The sequence below is a fragment of the Brachycentrus maculatus genome, unplaced genomic scaffold (assembly GCF_059751285.1).
Source record: "Brachycentrus maculatus isolate JH-2025_06_01 unplaced genomic scaffold, ASM5975128v1 h1tg000463l, whole genome shotgun sequence".
Classification (NCBI taxonomy): Eukaryota; Metazoa; Arthropoda; class Insecta; order Trichoptera; family Brachycentridae; genus Brachycentrus; species Brachycentrus maculatus.
Window position 1 is genome coordinate 293302 of NW_028281210.1, and position 23513 is coordinate 316814.

The 23513-nt window shown below is 29.2% G+C and overlaps 1 protein-coding gene across 1 annotated transcript in view; it reads right to left on the reverse strand.

The window, feature by feature from the left end:
• Positions 1 to 23513, reverse strand: part of LOC148302301 (uncharacterized) — a 109371-nt gene that overhangs the window by 59854 nt on the left and 26004 nt on the right. Inside the window, exons 2-4 of the mRNA XM_088271808.1 lie at positions 13041 to 13190; positions 8459 to 8555; positions 5622 to 5677 (exon numbers count right to left, since the gene is read on the reverse strand). Of these exons, the coding sequence (XP_088127934.1) occupies positions 5622 to 5677; positions 8459 to 8555; positions 13041 to 13190 (303 nt within the window). The remainder of the gene's footprint in view (positions 1 to 5621; positions 5678 to 8458; positions 8556 to 13040; positions 13191 to 23513) is intronic.

The window sequence follows — 23513 nt, forward strand, 5'->3', positions numbered from 1 at the left end:
TATATATATATATATATATATATATATATATATATATATATATATATATATATATATATATATATATATATATATATATATATATATATATATATATATATATATATATATATATGTATATATATATATACGTATATATATATATATATGTATATATATATATATATATATATATATATATATATATATATATATATATATATATATTTATATATATATATTTATATATATACATATATATATATATATATATATATATATATATATATATATATATATATATATATATATATATATATATATATATATACACATATATATACATGTATGTGTGTGTGTTGATGATACGAGTGGTATCTAATTTCATTAATTCGAAATGACTATCTCAAAAAAATAACGAAAAGAACAACCAAATTATATTGTATACAGTCTATGATATTGATTTTTCCATTACGCTGTCAGATGAAAATGATCTTTCTGGGTGATGCTTAATATAAACAATTTACTGAAAATGTTTACTTTCTGTGTTTGCCTTGTTGAAAAGCTACGACCAACCACGATAAATTGTTGAAAGTATAACGTAATATTATTGAACTTATATTTTAATAATTTTGAACAACGTTAATTAAATATAAACATTTTTTATGAGTACTTCCAAAATTTGCCAAATTAGATAAATGTCAACCTAAATTGATTCAAAAGTAAAAAAAAATATTAATAAAAGGGCATTTATAGAAAGTATTGAAGGAATTGTTTAGTAAAAGGGTATTGAATAAACACTTAGGTATTTTTTTAATGATGTTAAAAAAAAATCCGTTTTCTATATAGGTACTTAGAGACGGTTTTAAAAATCATAATTTTTTTTTTAATTGTTTATTATTACGTTTACCTTACTTGTTATTATTTTTTTTTGTTGATATTTTTTATATATATTTTTAAAAAAAAATCGAAAACGTTTTTTTTAAGCTTTGTGAATATTTACAAAAAATTTTTTTTTTTAATATTCATAAAATTTTCTATGAATTTTAAATGGCTTCAATCAAAAGTAGGCGCAGATAGAACAGAATTAAGAAATATATTCTACATATATTATCGTCTGTTTTGGAAATTTATAATTTTGCTAGTAAAGATGAGAAATTTCTTATGAATTACTGGGAGTGGTAATGATATGATGAAACATTAATTACAATGAATACTGTTAATTGCAAGGCAGCGAACATTTCATTAGTAAGGTTAGGATGATATTTAAAACCATTATCAAATATTAAAATGGACCCACTCGTCTGTTCACTACTGGAAGTTCTAGGGCGACCGCCTCTCTTTGATTTTTCAAAGATAAATGGAGAGATCTTGATTCGAAATCAAGTAACCTATTGTTTAAAGATTTGGCCTGCAGATTCGCTATTTCTTGTAGAACTGGGGATGAACCTAAAAATAATAATAAAAATAAACTCAATGATGAAAACTTCATATTTAGAAGAATTCATCGTTGCAACTGATAAAAAAATCGATATACAACCAAATGCTATCTCTTAATTTGATATTCGACTTTTTTCGATTAGTCGGAAAAAAATTATATCACGTTTTTGTTTAATAAAGCGTTTATGCAAATAATGTAAAACGTATTAAGTTCAAAGAATAAGTTATAAGAAGGATAATCATTTCCAATAAAAATATTTCATTTTTGATTAATTACACACGGGACTTTAGAGCTACCCATAACTACTGTTACTGCTTATTTTTGACATTTCAATATAGATGAAGAAGAATTTGAAGATCTGTGTATTTACAGGGCTTACGACCTATCATGGGCCGGTTAAATGATCACTTTAAATGCGTGTAACATTCGCCATTCTACCCATGATCGACAACCACACTACTTAATTTTTTGGAACCTTCATATATATATGATTTCAATATCTAAGAGTTAGTCTTATATGAATACAGGTATTATCAATCTTATACGTATTTGATCCATCTCATGACGTTTCATGATTGAGTTAACAGTCATCTATGATAGGATTTAGAAAGCTTTTATTTAGCAGAGACCTTATCTTTTGTATGCTAGATCCTAACCTGATTATTATACATACATACGCCTGAAAATCTTATTTAAAGTGTAAAATAACTTCTAACTGGAGACTAACCCAGATTGGTGAACAAGTATTTGAAGATACTCAAAATGTTGTGTAACTCCTTATGTTCAAAGTATAATAGTAATCAATCAAAGTCAATTTTTTCATTCGAAATATCCAATTTATAAAAAAATCCAGAGATTTTGAAAAAAGAGAAGAGTTTTTTGTTGTTGGACATACTTAATTGTCTCGCAGAACTACCCTTACCAGTGGGAAAAATAAGGGGATTTTAACGGCTGAACCACTATGGGAAATTTATATAAACGCAGAGATCGATTAGTGTTGATATCGACATGTATATTTCAGTAATTTAATACATAAAGAGTATGTAGAAATTTTAATAAATAAAGCGTGATTAAATTGAAATTTTATACTTAACATCCAGCTCCTATACTTGAGTGATTAAAATTTAATTCGCAGCCATTTTATCTCGCTACTATTATACAATATCGAATATATCAAAACCGAACTATAATGTATTAAAAATAAGATTAAATATTTAATATTCAGCTCCTATACTTGAGTGATTTAAATTTAACTCGTTGCCATTATATCTCGCTACTTTTATACTATATTGAATATATCAAAGCTGAACAATAATGTATGATAAATAAGATTAAATATTTAATATCCAGTTCCTATACCTGAGTGATTAAAATTCAACTCGTACTCATCTTATCTCAAACTATTATACTCTGTAGAATATATCAAATCCGCAGTATTTTTTAATGAAAATTATTTACTCTATAAGAACAAAAAAATTATATATTTTTAAGGCAGTTAGTACTTCCATTAACAACTTATTTCGGTATTTTTTTCTCCTAATGTTTATAAATACAATAAACTTATTTAATATAGTAAATCTGAGGGACACGCCCAGAGAAGAGAAGTATGAGCTATTGAGCCAAATCATAAAAGGCAAAATATATGGTTGACGAGGTGTGGGCAGAAGGCAGATCTCCTGGCTCCGGAATATATGAGATTGGACAAGGACCGTCGAGGTGCTGTTTAGAGCTGCCCAAAAAAAGGACAATTATTATTAAGTGACTGTCGACGTCAGAGGGACCTGGCATGATACGAACAGAATAAAAAGAATTTATACTCTAACCATTGAAAGCGATTAAAACATAACAGTGAATTAAGGAAGGCCTTACGAGGTCTAGCAATGCCTTCTAAATATGTTTTTTTTTCTTTATTTATTTAATGACAACAGTTATTTGTAAACCACATATCAATTTCGATAAATTGAATATGAAATCATTTATAAATATATTTTCATTGTGTTTTACAAAGTTTTTGTATTTTATATGCATTTGTGGATATAATCTATTTATATCAACTCATGTATTTTAAAATTACTTCTTGGTACAATTAAAAAATATAAAATATTATGTGATGCTGCGTTTCAATTCCTGGCTCTGGCTTATTTAAACCAATAAAAAATTAAAAATAATTGATTTACTTAAATTGTATAACTTTTTAAAATTAATTTGTATTTTTTGATTAATTGATTCGGCAGTCACTTTGTGGTAAAAATCTATCTATTTTTTATTACTGTTTTACTTAGTAAATACCACTATTTCAAGATAAAATGTAAAGAAAGTTAATGACCAAATATAAAGTTGTGTGCTTAAATATTTACGTCAATAAATCGTGTTTAAAGAAATAGTTGTAATTACTAAGTAAAACATTTATTAAAAATGGATGGATTTTACCACAAAGTGACTGCCGAATCAATTAATGAAATTATTGAAGCCAGTACGGTTAAAAAAGGCAAAATGTATAGGAAGTTAATGACGAAATATAGAGTAGTGTGTTTAAATATTTACTTTAATCAATTGTGTTCAAAAGAAATAGTGGTATTTACTACGTAAAACATTAATTAAAAATTGATAACTATATTTGTTGGAAAAAAATTATATGTTTTGATTGTATAGTTCGATCATTCACAAGATTATTTTCACAAAATCGTCTCTTAGATATTCTAGCCTCACTCTCTCTGCATATTTATTCGAAAGCTCCTGAGATATTGAGATATATCTCCATATATTTAGGATTTTCTCATATACTGCTCATACGTGACTTGGCAAAATAATCACGCCTGGGACTTATGGAATAATGTCGCCAGCGCGGTATGCTAATGCAATTTTTTTCATCCTTTTTTATATGGAAAAATATAAGAAAGGGAACTTCGTCCTATAAATAACGAAAAGATTTCTTAATATGTTACATTTTCAAGAAGATACGCTTGTTTGATTAATATTGTGTAGTCAATTCCATAGAGCATTATTTAAAAATGTATATTTAGTGTTTTTAATAAAGTTATTTTTTTATATTGTATGTAGATTTTTTTTTTCAATGAGAGCTTTCACTTACTTCGCGTCGAAATTTTGTTCTTAAAAGATTAAATGCTTACGAAATTGGCGATTCAATTCAATGAACCTAAAATCCGTTGTAGTTTTTTGTATGTATAATTTTTAAAAAAAGTCTCTACACCGATTCTTCACTATAATTTGAATCAATTTTTGGAATGGAGATAATTTGAACGGAATGAATTTTTTTTCGATCAGTTCTTTTTAATAAAATGAGTCATCATTTATATTTCTATTGATTCATTTATTATATTCAGTATTAAAAAAAAAGTAATTCTTAGATAAAAAAAACGTTAATTTTATATACATTAATACTATCCTCAGGTATTTAGATATTTTAGAGAAAAAATAATATGTATTACACTTTTTTCGGCTACTTTTAAAATGAACTTGAAAAAATGTGCTAGAATTATGTAAGAAATACGATATCTATTGTAAAACTTTTTAGTGTCCTTTTATCATTAATTGTTCTAAAGAGCTAAGCTTACTTACAGTACTAAAAATCATTTTTTATGGCGTTTAGTATTTTAAAAAGTGTACGTACGCATGTAATTGTCTCAACAATAGGAGTTTAGTTTAAAAAAACGCGTTCAGCTATTTGTGAATGTATTTTAAGTTAGATATCAATATTGAAGAAAAGACAGTTTGCGAAAGATGTGAGTCATCTAAAAATTGTTCTCTAAGTAGTGCGTGAAGTGTGCGAGATGGTAGATTTTATAAAAAATATAAAAGCATCGAAGAGACGCAGGATGTAAGCATAAAAATAATTCATAATATTTTTTAGGAAAAATATAAATCATTTAAAAAAATAAACTTTATGGTTAATATTTTTCCCATTGAGAAATATACAACATTACATTATACATAGTTGAGAATGCAAAATAATAAAAGTGAAAAAAATATAAGTATGATACAGTAAAATATATATATTTTTTTAATGCAGTCGAAATCTGAAAAAGCGATTCTTGATTTTGACTAGAGAATAGGTCTTATAAATATGTTTAATATATTTTACTGTAACACTTCAACTATATACGGAAGATGCACAATTTACACTAATAACTAATATCTACATAGAACTACATATTTTTGGGAACTCATTAATGGTAAACACCTGTTTTTGAGCCATCGCTTGCATTTGCTGGAACATTTGTCTCTCTTCCTCCTTGCCTGAAAGTAATGGGAGTGAGCAAGAAAGAACACGTTAGAAGCATTACAAACAAGGAATTTCAGCCACGAAAATAACTCAAATTACTGAAAATTAATAAAATAATTAATTAAGTAACAGTTTTCTCAAAAATGATATTAATATAAATATTTTTATTTATTTTTTAAAGTTGAAAAAAAACTCCTGAAATTCCTTTATCAAAAATTAGTTATTAGTAGGGGAATTTTTTTAATTCATGAAAAACACACTTTAAAAAATAAAAACATATTTAAAACTACAAATTAATACACATCGAACCCTTGCTTCAGTGAAATTCAAAAGTAACAGGTGTGATAGCTATTTCGCCTTGAGATTAAAATGCCACATTACCGATTACTATTTATAAGTTGATAAAAATAACTATCAATTTCTTTCAAAGTGTAACCCGAAAAAAAAAACTTATTGTATCGATAAATGTGTAAAGTAAATATCGCTCACTCCTTTCAACAAAGTCATATATCAAAAAACTTGATTTTTCAGGAGATCGTTTTAAAGTTTAAAATTATAATGAGTGTTTCAAAAATAAATATCAAGCCACTTATTGAACTTTTTACTGTGCAACAGATCTTTTTAGGTAAAACCTGAAGGTTTTTTCTCCGTTTGAAAAATATTTTGTATATTTAAAAAAATAATAAAATAATACCTTTTCTTCAAAATGAAAAAACAACACTTTCAGCCCTGTAGCGGGTAAATATTAAGAATAATATTATTAAAATATTCCGCTTTTGCTGGGATAAAGTAAATTTTCTGGGCATTCCGAAAACATGCACAACTGAAAATTGTCGATTTTTGATATATGACGTTGTTGAAAGGAGTGAGCGATATGTAACATACCATATGTAGCCGACCACAGTATAATGCTTAGTATATTTAAAAATGAAAGCTATTATTTCCAGCATGAGCAAGTTTTAAGCTTTCATAGGTTTAAAAAAAATTGAGATGGTAAAGGCACATAGGACGCAGAGAAATGAATCATATTGTAAACCAGGCAATCGCCATGGATCTTCCTCGAAAGACATCTAGAGGAAACCAATTAATTCATGGATGATTCTGAAAGATAACATGATTCAAAGGCAAGGCCTAGGGGACTTTGTATATAACAGAAGGACCTACAGCCTAAGGACGAGGAGAGCTGGCTCCAACAGTCTGCAAAGATGATAAGTTGGTATGGAGCCAGGAGGAAGAAGATTCCCAGGGGGGAGGGGTAAAAAAATAAAGTGAATTGTTCACAATAATATATATTCAATATTATCCTGGACTGCTACCTGAAGCGGAGGTATGATCACCTTTCCTTCATGTGTTAACGATCAAGATAACACTGCGTTTATACGATGCAGTGCCCTATGCACCATCAGGTGTGGATGAAGGTTTGACGAATGAAGAAGAATGATTTTTTTTTATTAAAAGAAAGACTAATATATGTGTTTTTTATTATATACAAAAATACTTCAATTTCATATTATTTTTGTGAGCCTAAGCGGCTCATTGTTAGAAATAGATATACATACATACATACCCATTCATATCCACATACCCATTCATATCCACATACCCATTCATATCCACATACCCACTTATATACACATATAAAAAGATTATTGATCACAAAAAACTAAAAGCCTCATGTTGCTATGATAATTTACCCGTTTTTTTTATACAGTATGTCTAAACCATGAAACACTTTGAGAACAAATGATTTATAGGTTTCCCTAACGTCTTCTTAATGCGAACAAGGCGTTATTCTTACCCCATTACGCTGGGTATTTCACGCCAAAATGTAAAATTTGCACTCAAATCTCGATAAGAATAAATATCTTTACATTTGTATACATATTTAGCACATTTGAAATTGAAATCAAATTTTTCCTGGAATTTAAAAACTACTTTATGGAAGTTTCGTGTGAGTTAAATTGGCGTTATAAATTAACCACTTTGTGTAAGAAATCCTAATATAAAAAAAAAAACTAAAACTTCGTGGTTCAATTATTTTCATACCGAAAATTGTATACAGGGGAACTGCATAATCTCAAAAATTTCCATGAAAATGAAATTTTAATTTTACTTGATATCTCAACATTAATGAAGAAGAAAAACTGGAAATTTGCTGGGCTTACAACCTGTCACAGGTTGGTTTAAGTGATCACTTTAAAGACGTGTAACATTCACAATTCTATCTTTCATTGACAACCGCATACAGAAAGTATGAAGAGCTTTTTTTAATGAAAAAAAATAATGTTTTTAATACTAGTATGCCAATTAACTCGTATAGCCTATAAATATTAGTATGGGTCACGGTTATCAGAGTTTTTTTTTATAATTTTTTTTTAAATCAATCGTATTTTACAAATAAATCAACTGAATACTTTCTTACGATCTGGCTTAATGTTACTTTTTTAAATATTTTTTAACGTCATATTGCTGTATAAACGGAAAAAATATGAAATCACGTTTTAGGCAATTTCAGACCATTCAGATAAATTTTGGTGAACATTAAGATATTGTGTTGCATAATGATTCATATTTAAATTATTAAACATTTGGGAATAAAAATAATCAATCTAGACCAGATGTCTCAAATGTAAGTTTCAAGGCGACATAGCTATCACTCAAATTTTGGGGGAAATTCTGGTAATTTCACCATATTTCAGGGCGATAGGGTGTAATCAATTTGATATTTTTTGAGCATTAATGTATTGTTAGTGGAAATAAATATTTTAATGGTCAAAAATAAGTTCTTTACTTACCCATGCCCTTATTCTGTAACATCTCTAAAAGTTTTTTGATGCTCTCATCTCTGGCTTGAAGGGTTTGCTTCTGAGTCTCTATTCTTAATTCCAGTTCCTAAAAAAAGAAGAAAAAATGACTTAATTTTTTTTAATGGGATTGGAGTTTAGATTAAAACAAAATGTTCATTAAGAAATCTTTTTTATATGTTTAAAAAATAAAGAGATGTGCTTAATGAATAAATCAATATATTTTGTACATTAAAAGCATTAACATCGTAGTATGGTAACACAATACTCTCCTTATCATTCACCGTTCACATTGTGTAATACTGCTTTATGACTTAGTAATAATAAGTCATGAAGTGCCATAGAACGGGGCTACTTGAACTTTGGTGTGTTACTTGAGCCCAGTACAAAAAAAAATGAATCTGTATTTGGTCTACAATAATGAACGTATTGACATGATTCATTATTTCCCTGAGAGGTGACACTTATTGTCACGAAGTATCGTGACAATAAGTGTCATCGATAGCACGATCTAAATATTTTTTTGTACTGGGCTCAATTAACACATCAAAGTTCAAGTAGCCCCGTTCTACGGTAATGTTTTTAAGTCCCGTTGACGAAGACTGTTCTTCATTACATTTTCACTCTTAAGATTTTTAATAGGAAAAGCAATGAGTTGATAATATATTGATTAAATAAATTGTGTGATATTCGATCTAGGATCAACCTACTTTGTAAGAAATGGTGGTATTTGCTAATTTATTGTAACTGCAGACAGTTGGTAGAAATCCACATTGAATTGTTGGGTAATATATCCAAAATTAAACACGGTTATTGGATTTAATTCTACTTTTATTTACATATATTTGATAATATGTGACACGTTCCGTCTTATTAAGACATGAACAAACACTCATGAGTGTTTGATAGTGTCTTAATAAGACGAAACACATCACATATTATCATAAAAATGTAAATAAAAGTACAATTCAATCCAATAAGTGTGTTTAATTTTATATATATTAATATGATATATTACCCAGGTATTAACTTAGATTAAGTATAATATATTCACATGGGTCTGTTTTTATGCAGATCTTTGTGAATTCGCATAAAAAAATCTAAAATTTAGACTAGTGCAGGTTACAACCATTAAAGTGTGATTGTGTCACTTGCACAATGTTAAGCTCAAATCTTACATCGTATTCAAGAGATGATTAATTGGGAAAAAAACAGTAAAAGCACTTGTAATTTGGATTGAAGATTTATCTCAAAAACGATTTCCCATATGCTGATATTTAATTGCGGAAAAAGCTCATTATATTTATTGGATTTTTTTATAAACTTTTTTTATGCGATCTTTAGTACATTCCATTATTTTGATTTGAAGTTTTGTGGTTTTTAAAAATTATGGAACCTATCCCCCAGTTTTGTATGTACTTCAAGTATTTTTTGTGCGACTTCTCGTGGAACGTATCTATCGCATAAAAAGAGACCCAAGTGTTTTTACATATTATACATTGTAAGACGAACATTTTTTGTACGAGTTAAATCCTGTCGAATTTCATTAAGATTATTGGAATTATTGTATTATTTGAGAAAATTGCTTCATCGTTTCAATAAAAACTAATTGGTTTAATCCCCCTTTCTGGAGAAAATTATAATTTTCATCTTCTTTGTGAAGTAACCGTTCGAACTCATCAGCACATTTATCAAATCAAAAAACTCCGTTCGTCGAATTCTATCAAATTTCCGAATAATTTCTTTCCTTTTGGATAATAAATGACTTAAATGTCAATTTCAATCTTACATTTCCAATCTCCTGGCAGAAAATTAACTGTACACGGTGTTTTCCAATAAGTCTTAATAAGTGTTTTAAAAGACTTCCAATTCTGCCTCAATCATTATACTAATATATGTATATATTGATTCGATTAAATCAATAAACATATAATCAAATCAATGCATATTATAGATGGTTGAAGCATCAATCGTTTTTCTGAGCAACCCAGAGCTAACGACTTTGCAATTGGCTGGGTTAAGTATTCACTTTGTACACTTAATAATATTGTACAAAGTTTATCATTCTTCCCATTATGGAATATCTACTAGTATATTGCGTTATATTTTAAAATGCATAAATGTTGAAAAGTCCCTGCCCTCATATCAGCCTTCAAAAGGAATTGGGAGTGCGATTAGGATTCGCAGGGTCCGCATTTAACAGTACGAAGGCAGTCTGGAGATCGGATTTATACTCGGTGAAGACCAATTGCCACCTGTACAATGCCTGCATTGCTCCCGTTCTCTTATACGGCTGTGAAACATGTCACCTATATCGTAGCCGTACAGGAAAAAAGGACCAACTAACAAAACGTAAAATGTTCAGGAGGGCCATTAAAGTCACTTTTTCTTGGCAAAAAAATAAACATCCATGCAGTTTGTCCTTTTTAACAAGTCAATATATTATACTTCCAAGTTTAAAATCCTTTGGTTATTTTTTCAGGGCATTATTAAGCTGATAGTCAATGATCACGTTTTTGTAAGAAATGCACTTGGTCACTTTCTCCTGTATGACTACGATATTTTAATGTGTGTGTGTGTGGTGTGTGTGTGTGTGTGTGTGCGTGTGTGCGTGTGTGCGCGTGTGTGTGTGTGTGTGTGTGTGCGTGTGTAAAAATAGTTTGTTTCCATACGTCATAATTGTACCTATAACCATTTTTTTCTGAACTTCAGAGAGTTAATTGATTAAACATGAAGAATTTCACGATTTCGTTATTCAAAGTATTTACAGCTTTGAAGCTTTACAGCTTCGCATTATTAAATGGGACAATAACGCTCAAAATCGATTTATTTCAAATTGAAATCAACGATTAGATTGAATTTTGAACGATTGAAATTTCAATAGATTCTGCTTCAATTAACGAGGTAACGTTTTGAAAAAGAATTTCACTTAAACGTTCGTTAGTGGAGCCATTATAACGTTACAATAAATATTTTAAAATTAATTTTAAAGTAAGGTTATCAGTCCTTTATTACAGAAATACAGTATATTAAATACAATCTTCTTTTTCTTCACGAGGCCTCAGTCCTCCACTGGATATAGGCCTCTTCTTCCTCATTCTGTTTACTCCGGTTGGTTGCTGCTTGCAGCTAGTTTCTACCCTCCATAGCGACTTTGTCGTCGGACCATCTCTTTTGGGGTCTTCCGACACCTCTTTTGTTCTCCCAAGGTCTCTATCGTAAAAAAAAATGGAATAATTTTGGATCCTATTTTGCAATATGTCCTGCCCATTGCCATTTGAGTTTTGCCAAATGATCCATGATATTCTCTACTTTGGTTTTTTTTCTGGTTTCTTCCTTCATTATGTTACCCCTCAGACTTTTACCAAGCATGGATCTTTCCATGGATCACAACATTCCCATTTCTATGTATCCACTTGAGCTTCTCTGCATTTCTCTTTGTCAGAGCCATACATAGTCTTTAGTTCACTGGCAGTATGCAGGATTCGTTCAATTTTCTTTTTAGACAGGTTGGACATTATATACAATATACGAGTATAATTATAAAACTCTTAAACTCATTATTCATTGATTTGCCGTTTAATTTATAAAACTCTATTTCAATTTATGTATTAATTTTTAAATCAAACATAGATTTTTTGTGTCTACTAAGTTGTATTTTAGTTAAAACATATAAAAATTAATATTGTGACAATTGTTTCGCCTAGTTATTGCATTGTCAAACAAACATTCGTTTGAAAATGCCATAACTAGGCGAAATAATTGTCACAATATGAATTTTTAAGTTAAAGTTAATTACCCTTTCAAACTATGCCAAAAACTTCCATGCACTCCCCTACACCATATGAAAATGTGATTTAAAGTATGTGCGAAAAACATTCAAGAAAAACATTCACGAAGCAAAAATATTTTGGGGGTAATGGTTTAAAAAGTTTCAGGACCGATGGTCTAGGCCAGGCATGGGGAACCTTTCTATTTTAAAAGGCCACATTCACTTATCTGATTCAACATGAGGCCGCAGTAAAGAAAACTTTAAAAAAAAGACACCACCCCCCCCTATAAACTAAATATTTTAATTAAATCACAATATAAATTGGTAAAAATGCAATTCAAAAAAATATAGAAAATATGCATATTCACAAAAATTGGCATCAGTCAAAAGGCCGCACTAGAATAGCCAAAAGGCCGCATGCGGCCTTAAGGCCGCAGGTTCCCCATGCCTGGTCTAGGCAAAGAGCCGCTCCTGCCAAACTCTGGTCTAGATACCTCGTAACTCGGCTGTCCAAACTTAAAACACAGTAAGGGACATTTTTTTGTAGTGCGTTTTTTTTGCATTTTTGGACTAAGTAGAATCTACTTAGTTCAAAAATGCAAAAATATCGTTTTTTGTAGTACGTTTTTTTTTGCAAATTTGGACTAAGTAGAATCTTACTTAGTCCAAAAATGCAAAAAAATCGTACTAAAAAAATGTCCCTTACTGTGTTTTGAGTTTAGGCAGCCGAACTGAGCGACGAGTCACCGCAAAATTGAGGGTGTTTTCGCGTTTTTTTTTAGTGAATTTCAGACACCTTACCTTTATGGTGTCCCTCAGGATAGCGATCTCGCGGGTGAGGTGCTCGTTCTCGGAGAAGAGCACCTCCAGCTGCTGCTGCATCTCGAGCGAGGGCGCGCGCATGCGCAGTCGCAGTTCCTCCTCCAGCTGCCGGACCAACATCGCTTGTTTCTGCGGACAACAACCAAACAACCCTTATTAATTCTTTCGTTTTTATATATTAGTAAATGTATATATATATATATATATATATATATATATATATATATATATATATATATATATATATATATATATATATAAATATATATATATATATATATATATATATATATATATATATATATATATATATATATATATATATATATATATATATATATATATACATATATATATATATATATATATATATATATATATATATATATATATATATATATATATATATATATATATATATATATATATATATATATATATATATATATATATATATATATATATATATATATATATATATATATATATATTTATATATATTTATATATGTAAAATACTTAATATTTAACCATACCCTCACCCTTTAATTCCCACCTCCACGCCCACACATAGACACACATATACACACACTCACACACACACTCACACACACACACACACACACACACTTGCACACACTCACACATACACTCACACACACCTACACCTCTTCTCTTTTCTCTCTTAAATTATAACAATATTTATATCATTATTCAATATTCATATCGTTAGTTAGTCAGTAACACATTCAACGTTAATAAAATAAAAAGGGAAGAAATTTCCTTAGAATGTTTATACTTATTTCGTCTATCGCCCACTTTGAATGTCAAGTATTTAGCAGCGCCCTTTTTTAATAATAAACTACAATGACATTCATTACTTTTATTATAAACGGTATTTTTTTTTACCAATGGGAGCAATTAAAACGCGACTGTATAATAGTAAAAGAATCTTATACTCAAATTAAAACAAACATGCCAATCAAATAATTTTTCTAAGCCCCTTACCGCCCCCCACTAGGCCACCAGCGCCCACAAGGGAGCGTTATCACCCACTTTGAGAAAGACTGACTTAGATCTTTTCAATTCAATTCGAACCCTTATCCACACCCCAATGGTGCATAGGGCACATCAATATCTAGATCGTTAACACACGAAGGAAAGGTGATCAGCCCTCCGCTTCAGGTACCAGTCCAGGGTAATATTAGTCCGACTTAGATCTTACACTTCATAAAACAAAAACAAAAAACAAAAAAAATCTTTGCAAAAGAGGGTGTTAGGGAAGCCTAGATGCTTCTGTATCAGATCCGGAAATGCGGTGGGATAACTTTCAATTCCACGTAGACAAATTATCATGTCTTAAGAATTTTAAGACATAATGGGCGAGAGACATACGCCGCTTTGTAATAAAAAGGTTTACGGTATATTAATCACTTAGACGGAGGGGTGTCATGTGTAATAGAGAAGGTTAATGCAATTATTTACGCTTTGCTCCAACCCTTAACGCTTATTACATTACCAACCAACCCCCTCGTTACACAGATCCACACTGTAGGACTCTTTTCCAAAACCGACTACAAACATATTCACACATTAGGCAGATAAATGAGGGAAATTTAAATAAATTGGAAATTATACAAAATAAAGCGGTGAGAATGGTGCTCAAGAAAAATAGATTTAATAATATAGAAAAATGAGAGAAAAATTAAACTGGTTATTTATAAAAAAGAGACTAAAATTAAATATGCTGACCTTTATATTATATTAATTTTTAAACAATAAATTACCCAAATATTTTAAGGATGAAGCAGTGTTAAACAAACATTTTCATGAACATATTACTAGAAATAAGGATAGAATGAGACTGCCATTGTTGAAAAAAGCCGAGTCACAAAATCGTTTAATGCATAAGGGTTTGAAAATGTATGATGAGATACCTGAATGCATGAAGAATGAAAGGAGTCTGAAAGAATTTAAAAAGAAATATTTTGTTTACTGTTAAAAGATGAATATATATATATATATATATATATATATATATATATATATATATATATATATATATATATATATATATATATATATATATATATATATATATATATATATATATATATATATATATATATATATATATATATATGTGATGTTAATTTAGTGTAAACAATAGCATATATTAGTGTAATATAAGCTAATTAAAGAAATAAATAATAAAAAAAGAGAAGCCACGTATATCTGGCACCCAAACTGTACAAATAAAAATAAAATTAGAAGCAAATAGAAATATTTTTAAAAAATCATGGGTAGAATCGGTGGATGTTACACGTGTGTAAAGTTATAACTTAAACCAGCCTTTGACGGTCGGAAGCCCCGTTTATGTCTAGAATCCTATATTCTTCTTCATCTATGTTGAGATGTCAAAAAAGAATATGAAAAATATAAAGGTTCATATCATAGCCTCCAATGGTTTATATGGTACATTTATATATTTAAAATGCAATGAAAAAAAAATCATCTACATTCAATAAAAGTCATGATCGCACTGCTACGACTTTTACTACCATCACGCTGTTTACTGCAGGGGTAAGCAGAGAGGATGGAAAGCCACACTCGTCTGTATTGACATATACTCCTAGCATCTACATCCATACATCTAGTCATACATGTCCTCCGATTACGTAGTCTTTTAAGTTATTATCATCTGCATTTGAAAATTTATTTCTTGTAATTTACAATCAAGGGAATTACTCCATTATCCCGATTATTTTAAGGGATTTTGAGAAAATCAAGATTCAATTAATTAATTTCGTTTTCATTATAAAGATCACTTAATCAAAAAGGCTTTATTATGTTCCATTATGCTCCCGATAATACCATAATTTGTCATATCTGCGATTATGGTTACCACTATAAAACCCTCATTTTATAACTGAAAAGCCAAACAATGAGGAATTGAATAACAAAGAAAATTTGCCGTAATAATTTGGGAGTTTCTCTTGAAAGCGAATTCCAGATTCCAAGACCAAGAAAGCTCTTCGTTCGGTTTTTAATTAAAAACTTTTTACATCGAACATTTGGCAGAATACAGGGGAATTATTTTTTTTATTCACTGAAAATAAATTAATGGAATTTGAAGTATCTTATCTCATTAGAAAAAAATGTTCATTGACTGCTACTCAAGATGACTGATAAAAAATGAAAAACAAAAATAGAGCAAATGGCATATCTTCGTCACGTGAAGCAAACAACATACATACTTAAATAATAATAACAATAATAAATTTAGATAACTTATATTGCGCCATTTTCGTAAAATAATACCTCAAGGGCGCTTCACTGTGAATGAAGTGGGGAAAATATTATTGTGGAAATGATTTAGCAAACAAATATGTTTTTAGTATTATTCTAAAGATCATCTCACTCTCACTATTTCTAACCATTGGTAGAAGAGCATTCCACGCCGTCGGTCCTGCAACAGCAAAGGCACGATCGCCAAATTAATGGCGTTGGTTGCGAGCTGGTAAGATCACTTTGCCCATTGCAGATGTTGTAGCCGATCGAAGCGTGAGACGTCTATCAACCAATTCATCTGGAATACACAGCTCCTTAAGATACTCTGGAGCCATATTGTGCATTGATTTATACATGAGTAGGTAGAGTTTATACTAAACCCTTTCGGGAAAGCGTAACCAGTGGAGTTTGTGAAGTAGTGGGTGATGTGACTGAATTTAGAAATTCCAAAAATCAGTCTCCATACTTACACTTAATAGTATTCATACACTTACATTTGAACAAAATATAAATCACATGCGTTGTTAATCTTTACGTGCGCCAACGGGTGTGTACCAAAACAGGCGGTTTGTGGGTAAGTGAATTTTGTAAGTGGGTAAAATATTCGGTAGATTTGGCTTCCATTCTGTAGGTCCCGGGTTCGATTCTCAGCAGAGTCGAAATATAAAATAAGTATTTTTCACATGAATAAGGAATTTATCACATAGTGTTACTACTTTCAAAAAGTTCAATTTTCCCCCCCAATTTTATTGAAATTCGAAATTTATTGTGTCTGCCTCCATAGTGTAATGGTTATCGTATTTGACCAAAATCTTGGAAGTCCTGGGTTCGATTCTTAAGGGGGTCAAAATAAATATAATAGTTTTTTACACTATTATTTATTTTGAATTTTTTTTTGGTACCTGAAGCGTAAGACGAATCACCTTGCCTTCATATAGTGAACAATCAGTTAACAATGAATTAATTTAATGCAGTACTCTATGCACCATTGGGTGTAGATGAGGGATATGATGATGAATAGTTTAAGGGTAAGACTATTTGAAAAAATAAGAGTTAAAATCTTGAATATAAAAAAAAAACAATGATATTTTTTATGAATCCTTTTTTCACAAATTAATGAAAAACGTGATTCATTTCCCATGTCCCAAAATGTCGTTTTAGTATTTATGAATACATCCAGAACTTAATGCCTGGAATGGAATTTTTACAGGATTTTTACTGGCTCTGAAATAAATTCGCCGCCATTGCCAAATAAAATGTTCTTTTTACGTCTAAATTAAGCAAGAAGATGTCAATAAATGGGTCCTCTTTGCAATGAGAACTGGCGGGGAAAGGAATCTACAAAAATCCAATACTTCAGAACGATCAAGGGATATTCTATTCCGTGACTTGTGTTAATATTTTAACATGGTGTTATAAAATTGTAAAAGAAAAAACACAATTTTTTTACCACTTGAGTTTATTTTATTATGTTATAATAAAATCAACTCAAGTGGTACAACTTCATCATGTCTTACCACAAAGTGAATGCCGAAAAAGTAAATAAAATGTTGTTATAATATAATTAGAATGTAACTTTGTTTTAAAATCACCCAAAATATTTTATTATAACTTTATTATGATGTCTTCTCGTTTCGAAGCTAACCGCTTTTTTATCAAGACTTATTAATCAGTCTTGATAAAGAAGCTGTTAGCTTTGAAACCGATAGACATTATAATTAAGTTATAATAAAATATTTTCAGTGATTTTAAAACATATATTATTTCGAGAAATAAAAATACTTTGTGTTCTGATCCACTCACATTTTTATTAACCAACTAGTTTCGGCAACAACCTGTTGCCCTCTTCAGGGTTTCATTTATTACTAAATATATATATACATATATATATATATATATATATATATATATATATATATATATATATATATATATATATATATATATATATATATATATATATATATATATATATATATATATATATATATATATATATATATATATATATATATATATATATATATATATATATAAATATATATATATATATATATTTATATATATATATATATATATATATATATATATATATATATATATATATATATATATATATATATATATATATATATAAAAAGAAACAGTGTACAAGTTGTTGGGTTTCAAAAGGGTAGGGGTGGGGGTAATGGTGTTTTAAGGAGGGGTAAGAGCAAGGAAGGGGATAACTCTGTTTAGGTTGGGTTTGATTTTAATTTTTTATTAAATTTAGAATGGATGAACTTCGGAATCACTTTATGTTTTAGACATTTATTTAAAAAATATATATTTAGACACACCAATCTGTATTTCACTGTCTCTTTCTTATACATTTTTGCTTTGCTGTCTATTACCGAATAACGATTTACAAAATTATTTTCTGAGTTTTTAAGTATGAGACAATCTGCATACAGTCACATAAATAGGTCTTACTTTATATGACATTATCTAAAAAGTATAAAGGAGTACAACAAACAGTTGTTCAAATAAAAGGCAATAAAAATATTGTTAATAGATTCGGCAGCCAATATCTATAGGCAGGTTATATCTCTTCATTTTTATTAAAAATTTACTTAGCAAATACCACTTTTTCTTAAAATCTATTACGACATAAGCTTCGATACATTCCGCGTAATTATATATCCGCGAATATAATAATATATTGTTTATATTCTCACTGAAAAAAAAATACGTATACTTAGCTACGTAGCTAAAATATATTGGCCAAACTGCGAGAAATTTAAAGATTAGAATTAAAGAACATCATAGCGGTCTTGTTGGTAATTATTTTTCGGAATATGCAAATCACATAATAGATACTAATCACTCATTTCACTCTCATAAATTAAAATTATTACACCTTGTTCCATATAAAGGCCAAATTATGAATTATCTTTAAAATTTTGAAATCCAAAAAAACCTAAAATCTTATAATAATTTATTAAATAATATATTGTTTCAAAATTCTTCACCGTTGCTTTCCATTTTTCCTTTGTTTTCAAACTCCGCCCCTTGACTAACCCTTTCCCTTTACTTTCCCCTCTCCTTATTTATAGAACAATTTTATATTTTATATTTGAGTTATTATACAGACCTGAATGATGGAAGTTTAACTTCTGAAACATGTAGTCTATAATAAAACTCAAGTGGTAAAAAACAAGTGTTTTCTTTAATCATTGTAACATGTCTTACCACAAAGTTAATGCCGAAACAATAAATAAAATAGCTACGTAGCTGTTGCGTATGTTTTCTGTTTTAGATATGTTTTGTGTTTTTTTTTTGCTGTTGCCTTCTAGCACTTATTTGTACTTTATTGCTCTTTTAAACTTGTACATCTTATAACTGTTTATGCTTTTTTACTTTAGCTCTAAATTAAGTCTGCTTTTTTACTCTTTTTAACTTTTGCTCTATTTTATTATTGATTTCTACTTTCAACTCATTTAACATATATGAAATTTTGTAATTGGAATGTTACAATTACCTTTTTTTTGTTATTCATTATTGTAAATGTATTTATGTTAATGTTCTGTTAAATTTCTAAATAAATAAAATAAACTAAAAAATAATAAAAAAAACAGCTCTTAGGGACGCAACTCTAAAATTTAGATCTAGCTTCAAATACGGTGTTGAAATCCGTTTCACAATAGATTTTAAGAAATATTGGTATTTACCAAGTAAAACTTAAATAGAAAATAATATAATTATTGACATGATTTTTTCCGTAACTTTCAAAAAGTATACATTTTTTTATGAGTTTAAATTAAATAAAAAAGTGACATTTCATTTTAGGCGTAAATAATAAATCCTCCCTCTGACAGTGTTAGTTTTAACAACCCTGTAATGTCTTAACCAGAGTTATAAAATAGAGACCCGAGTGGTTGAAATTGGGAATCGTAAAGTTGACCGTTAAGTCAAAGTGCTGTGAAGGCTTTTGATGTTTCTCGTCAACCGATGCTGTATGTGTGTGTGTAAAAATTAAAAAGTTTCGTTGAAATGGTTTGGACATGAGAAATGAACGAATGAGGAATAAACGATAAAACGAGAATATGAGGCTTATGTACTCTAAGTAGTGAAGCAGAGCAAAACCTATAAAAACTTGGCATGATGTTTGCAATGACAGGTGTGACGTTCTACTATTTATCTCTCCGGCATGATGGTTATCAATTATGTTATAAGTACTTATTTTTTTTTTTACAAAGATGTCTCTTCGTCAGGACAATCACTAACACAGCATGCAAACAATACTACCCTTCACCACCAAGAAAACCACTCCAATCATCCTACGAGTATATAAGTTGATTCGATTACAGGTCTAATTTTATTGTACGTTTAACCTCGGCTCGTAACGCATGTCTGAATTGAAAACTATAGTGCATGTTGGTCTTCGGGTCGACCAAAAATCGCATGTGTTAGACATTTTGTGTAGTTTTGAGTGTGTAAATGGTGCTATGGTGGTGAAGGGTAGTATTGTTTGCATGCTGTGTTAGCGATTGTCCTGACGAAGAGACGGGTACGTCTCGAAACCGGTAGACGTAAAAATCTCGGTGAGTGATTATAAACTTATTTTATTAACATTTTTGTAAAAAAATAAATAAGTAAAAATGACTAACCAAAAAGTAGGTGCTTTAAATATGAATAATATTGAAAATATGTTAGAAGTATATTACAATATTTTGAGTGAGTCCAAATACTTGTTCACAAATCTAGGTTTCTCTACTAGGAGTTATTTTATTATTTAAATTATAATTATATTTAAACAAGATAACTGGTCAAAGTACAAGCTGCGAAAAAATGAAATTTAGGTTTTCGGACGTTTTTCAGTATGTAATATAATTCGGGTTTATATAGTGCATACAAATAAAGGTTTTGTTAAATAAAAGCTTTCTAAATTTAAACATAGCTGTGAGTTTGTGAACTCCATATGTTCCACACAGGAAGCGGATACGGATATAGGTAAGCAAGTTGTTTACTTTATTTAAATGTTACTAGATTTTTACCAATATTTATTAAAATCTATTATGACACGTGTTTCGATGTTTTCCTCAGCATTCAAAATGATGCGGAATGCATCAAAACACTCAGAATAAATTTTAGAAATATTTGTATTTACCAAATAAAACTTTAATAAAAAATGGATACATATTACCGCAAAGTGAAAATGAAATGTGCCAAATCAAATAATGAAATAAATAAATTTGGTTTTTTATATTCATCGTCCACATTCTATAATACCACATTAAAAAACACTACTTCGTGTCTGCCGGTTTCGGAATAATCATTCCATCATCAGTTCAAATGAAGGCTTAAAATAAATTATTTCTCTCTCTAAAAATTTTATTTTTGAACAATAAAATTAATTCACAACATTTTGAGTGTGTACAAATACTTGTTCACAAAATATGGATTATCTCCAATTACAGGAGTTATTTTCATATTATAAATGTTACAGTGTGTAAAGTGAATACACTTAAACCAGCCTATGGTCGTCAGGCCCGTAAACGCCCAGACTTCCATATTCTTCTTCATCTTTGATGAGATGGCAAAAAATAATATGAAATAAATTATTAACCTTGAAATGGTGCTAACGTCGACTACATAAGTAGAATAGCAAATGATCTGTTGATTGATTAAAAATGCCTCAAAAAAATAATTACACTCATTTTATCCCAAATATATAAATTGTTAATGAAATCAATCGATTTAAAAATACCGGCATTAAATATTCAAACATTCGTGAAACAGGAGTTTTACATTTCCGAGGTATTTTTCAGGCATCACGTGTGACTGCAAACACGAACCACCCTAACGTCAAAAGTGATTGATCGCCTGTGGCCACAATTACCCCGTTATTCAGTGTGCTTTCCTGAAATACACCCCACGTGAATTCAGTGATCCCTGAAAGTTAATTGGGATGTGAAATATTTATTTGCCAGAACTATTGATTGACTGATTAAGTATTAAAAATTTAAATGGTATGAACTTTATAAAATTAATTAACTTTGATTTAACCACGTTTCTTATTAATACAATTTAACCTACCGGTTTCAAAAAGAACCTTGTCATCATCGGGATTTATTTTAATTCTAAAACATAAAAAAACATTCAAATATTCTCACCAAAAACTTCTCACTCTCACTCACTCATTCCATAAAAATCCAAAAGGATTTTTATGGAGTGTGTGGAAGTTTTTGGTGAGAATATTTTACTGTTTTTGATGTTTTAGAATTAAAATAAACCCTGATGATGACATGGTTCTTGTTGAAACCGGTAGGTTAAAGTGTACTAATAATAAAAAACGTTGTAAAAAAAGTTGTTTAATTTTATGAAGTTTATAAAATATGCCACAAAGTATCTGAAGAAAACATTAAGAAATTAAATAGTATATTCTAAGATGTAAACTAGTCTCATAAATTGATTCGGGAGTGACTTTTTAATGATAACTTTAATATTTTATTAAAGTTTAACGTGTTATATTTTCGTGGTAAAATGTATCCATTTTAAACAAAACATAAAAAAATATTAAAAACAACTCCTATAATCGGAAATAATCCAGATTTGTGAACAAGTATTTGGACATACTCATAATGTTGTAAATGAATTAACCGGCCAAATTCTAAGTTTAAATAATATTTAAAAAAATTGAAAAGAATATTTTCCAGCGTTTCTCATGTATGCGATTATAATCCAGGATTCAGACCTCACATACAAACGAAAGAGTTTCTGCTAGAAAAAAAGCTTTTCTTATCTCACCATAGATATCGCTACTGAAATTCTAGTGACTCAAGCACAATATTTTGAAATTGGATCATACATATAGAACTTCCAATTTTTTTTAGTAGTGTGGTTGTCAACCATTGGTAGAATGGTGAATGTTACACGTGTGTAAAGTGATCACTAAACCAGCCTTTGATAGATCGTAAGCCCTGTAAATACCCAGACTACCAAAATTGTCTTTTTTGTCCATGTTGAGATGCTGAAAAAATGCAAATGTTCTATATTTATAGTATGCTCGGTTTAGTGCTATAATAAATTCACGGTATACCAAAATACTTTTGATCCGAGTTTTGTACTTTGTGATGGTAAGCGTGTTTTGCATCGTGTTGGAGGTCCCAAGTTCGATTCC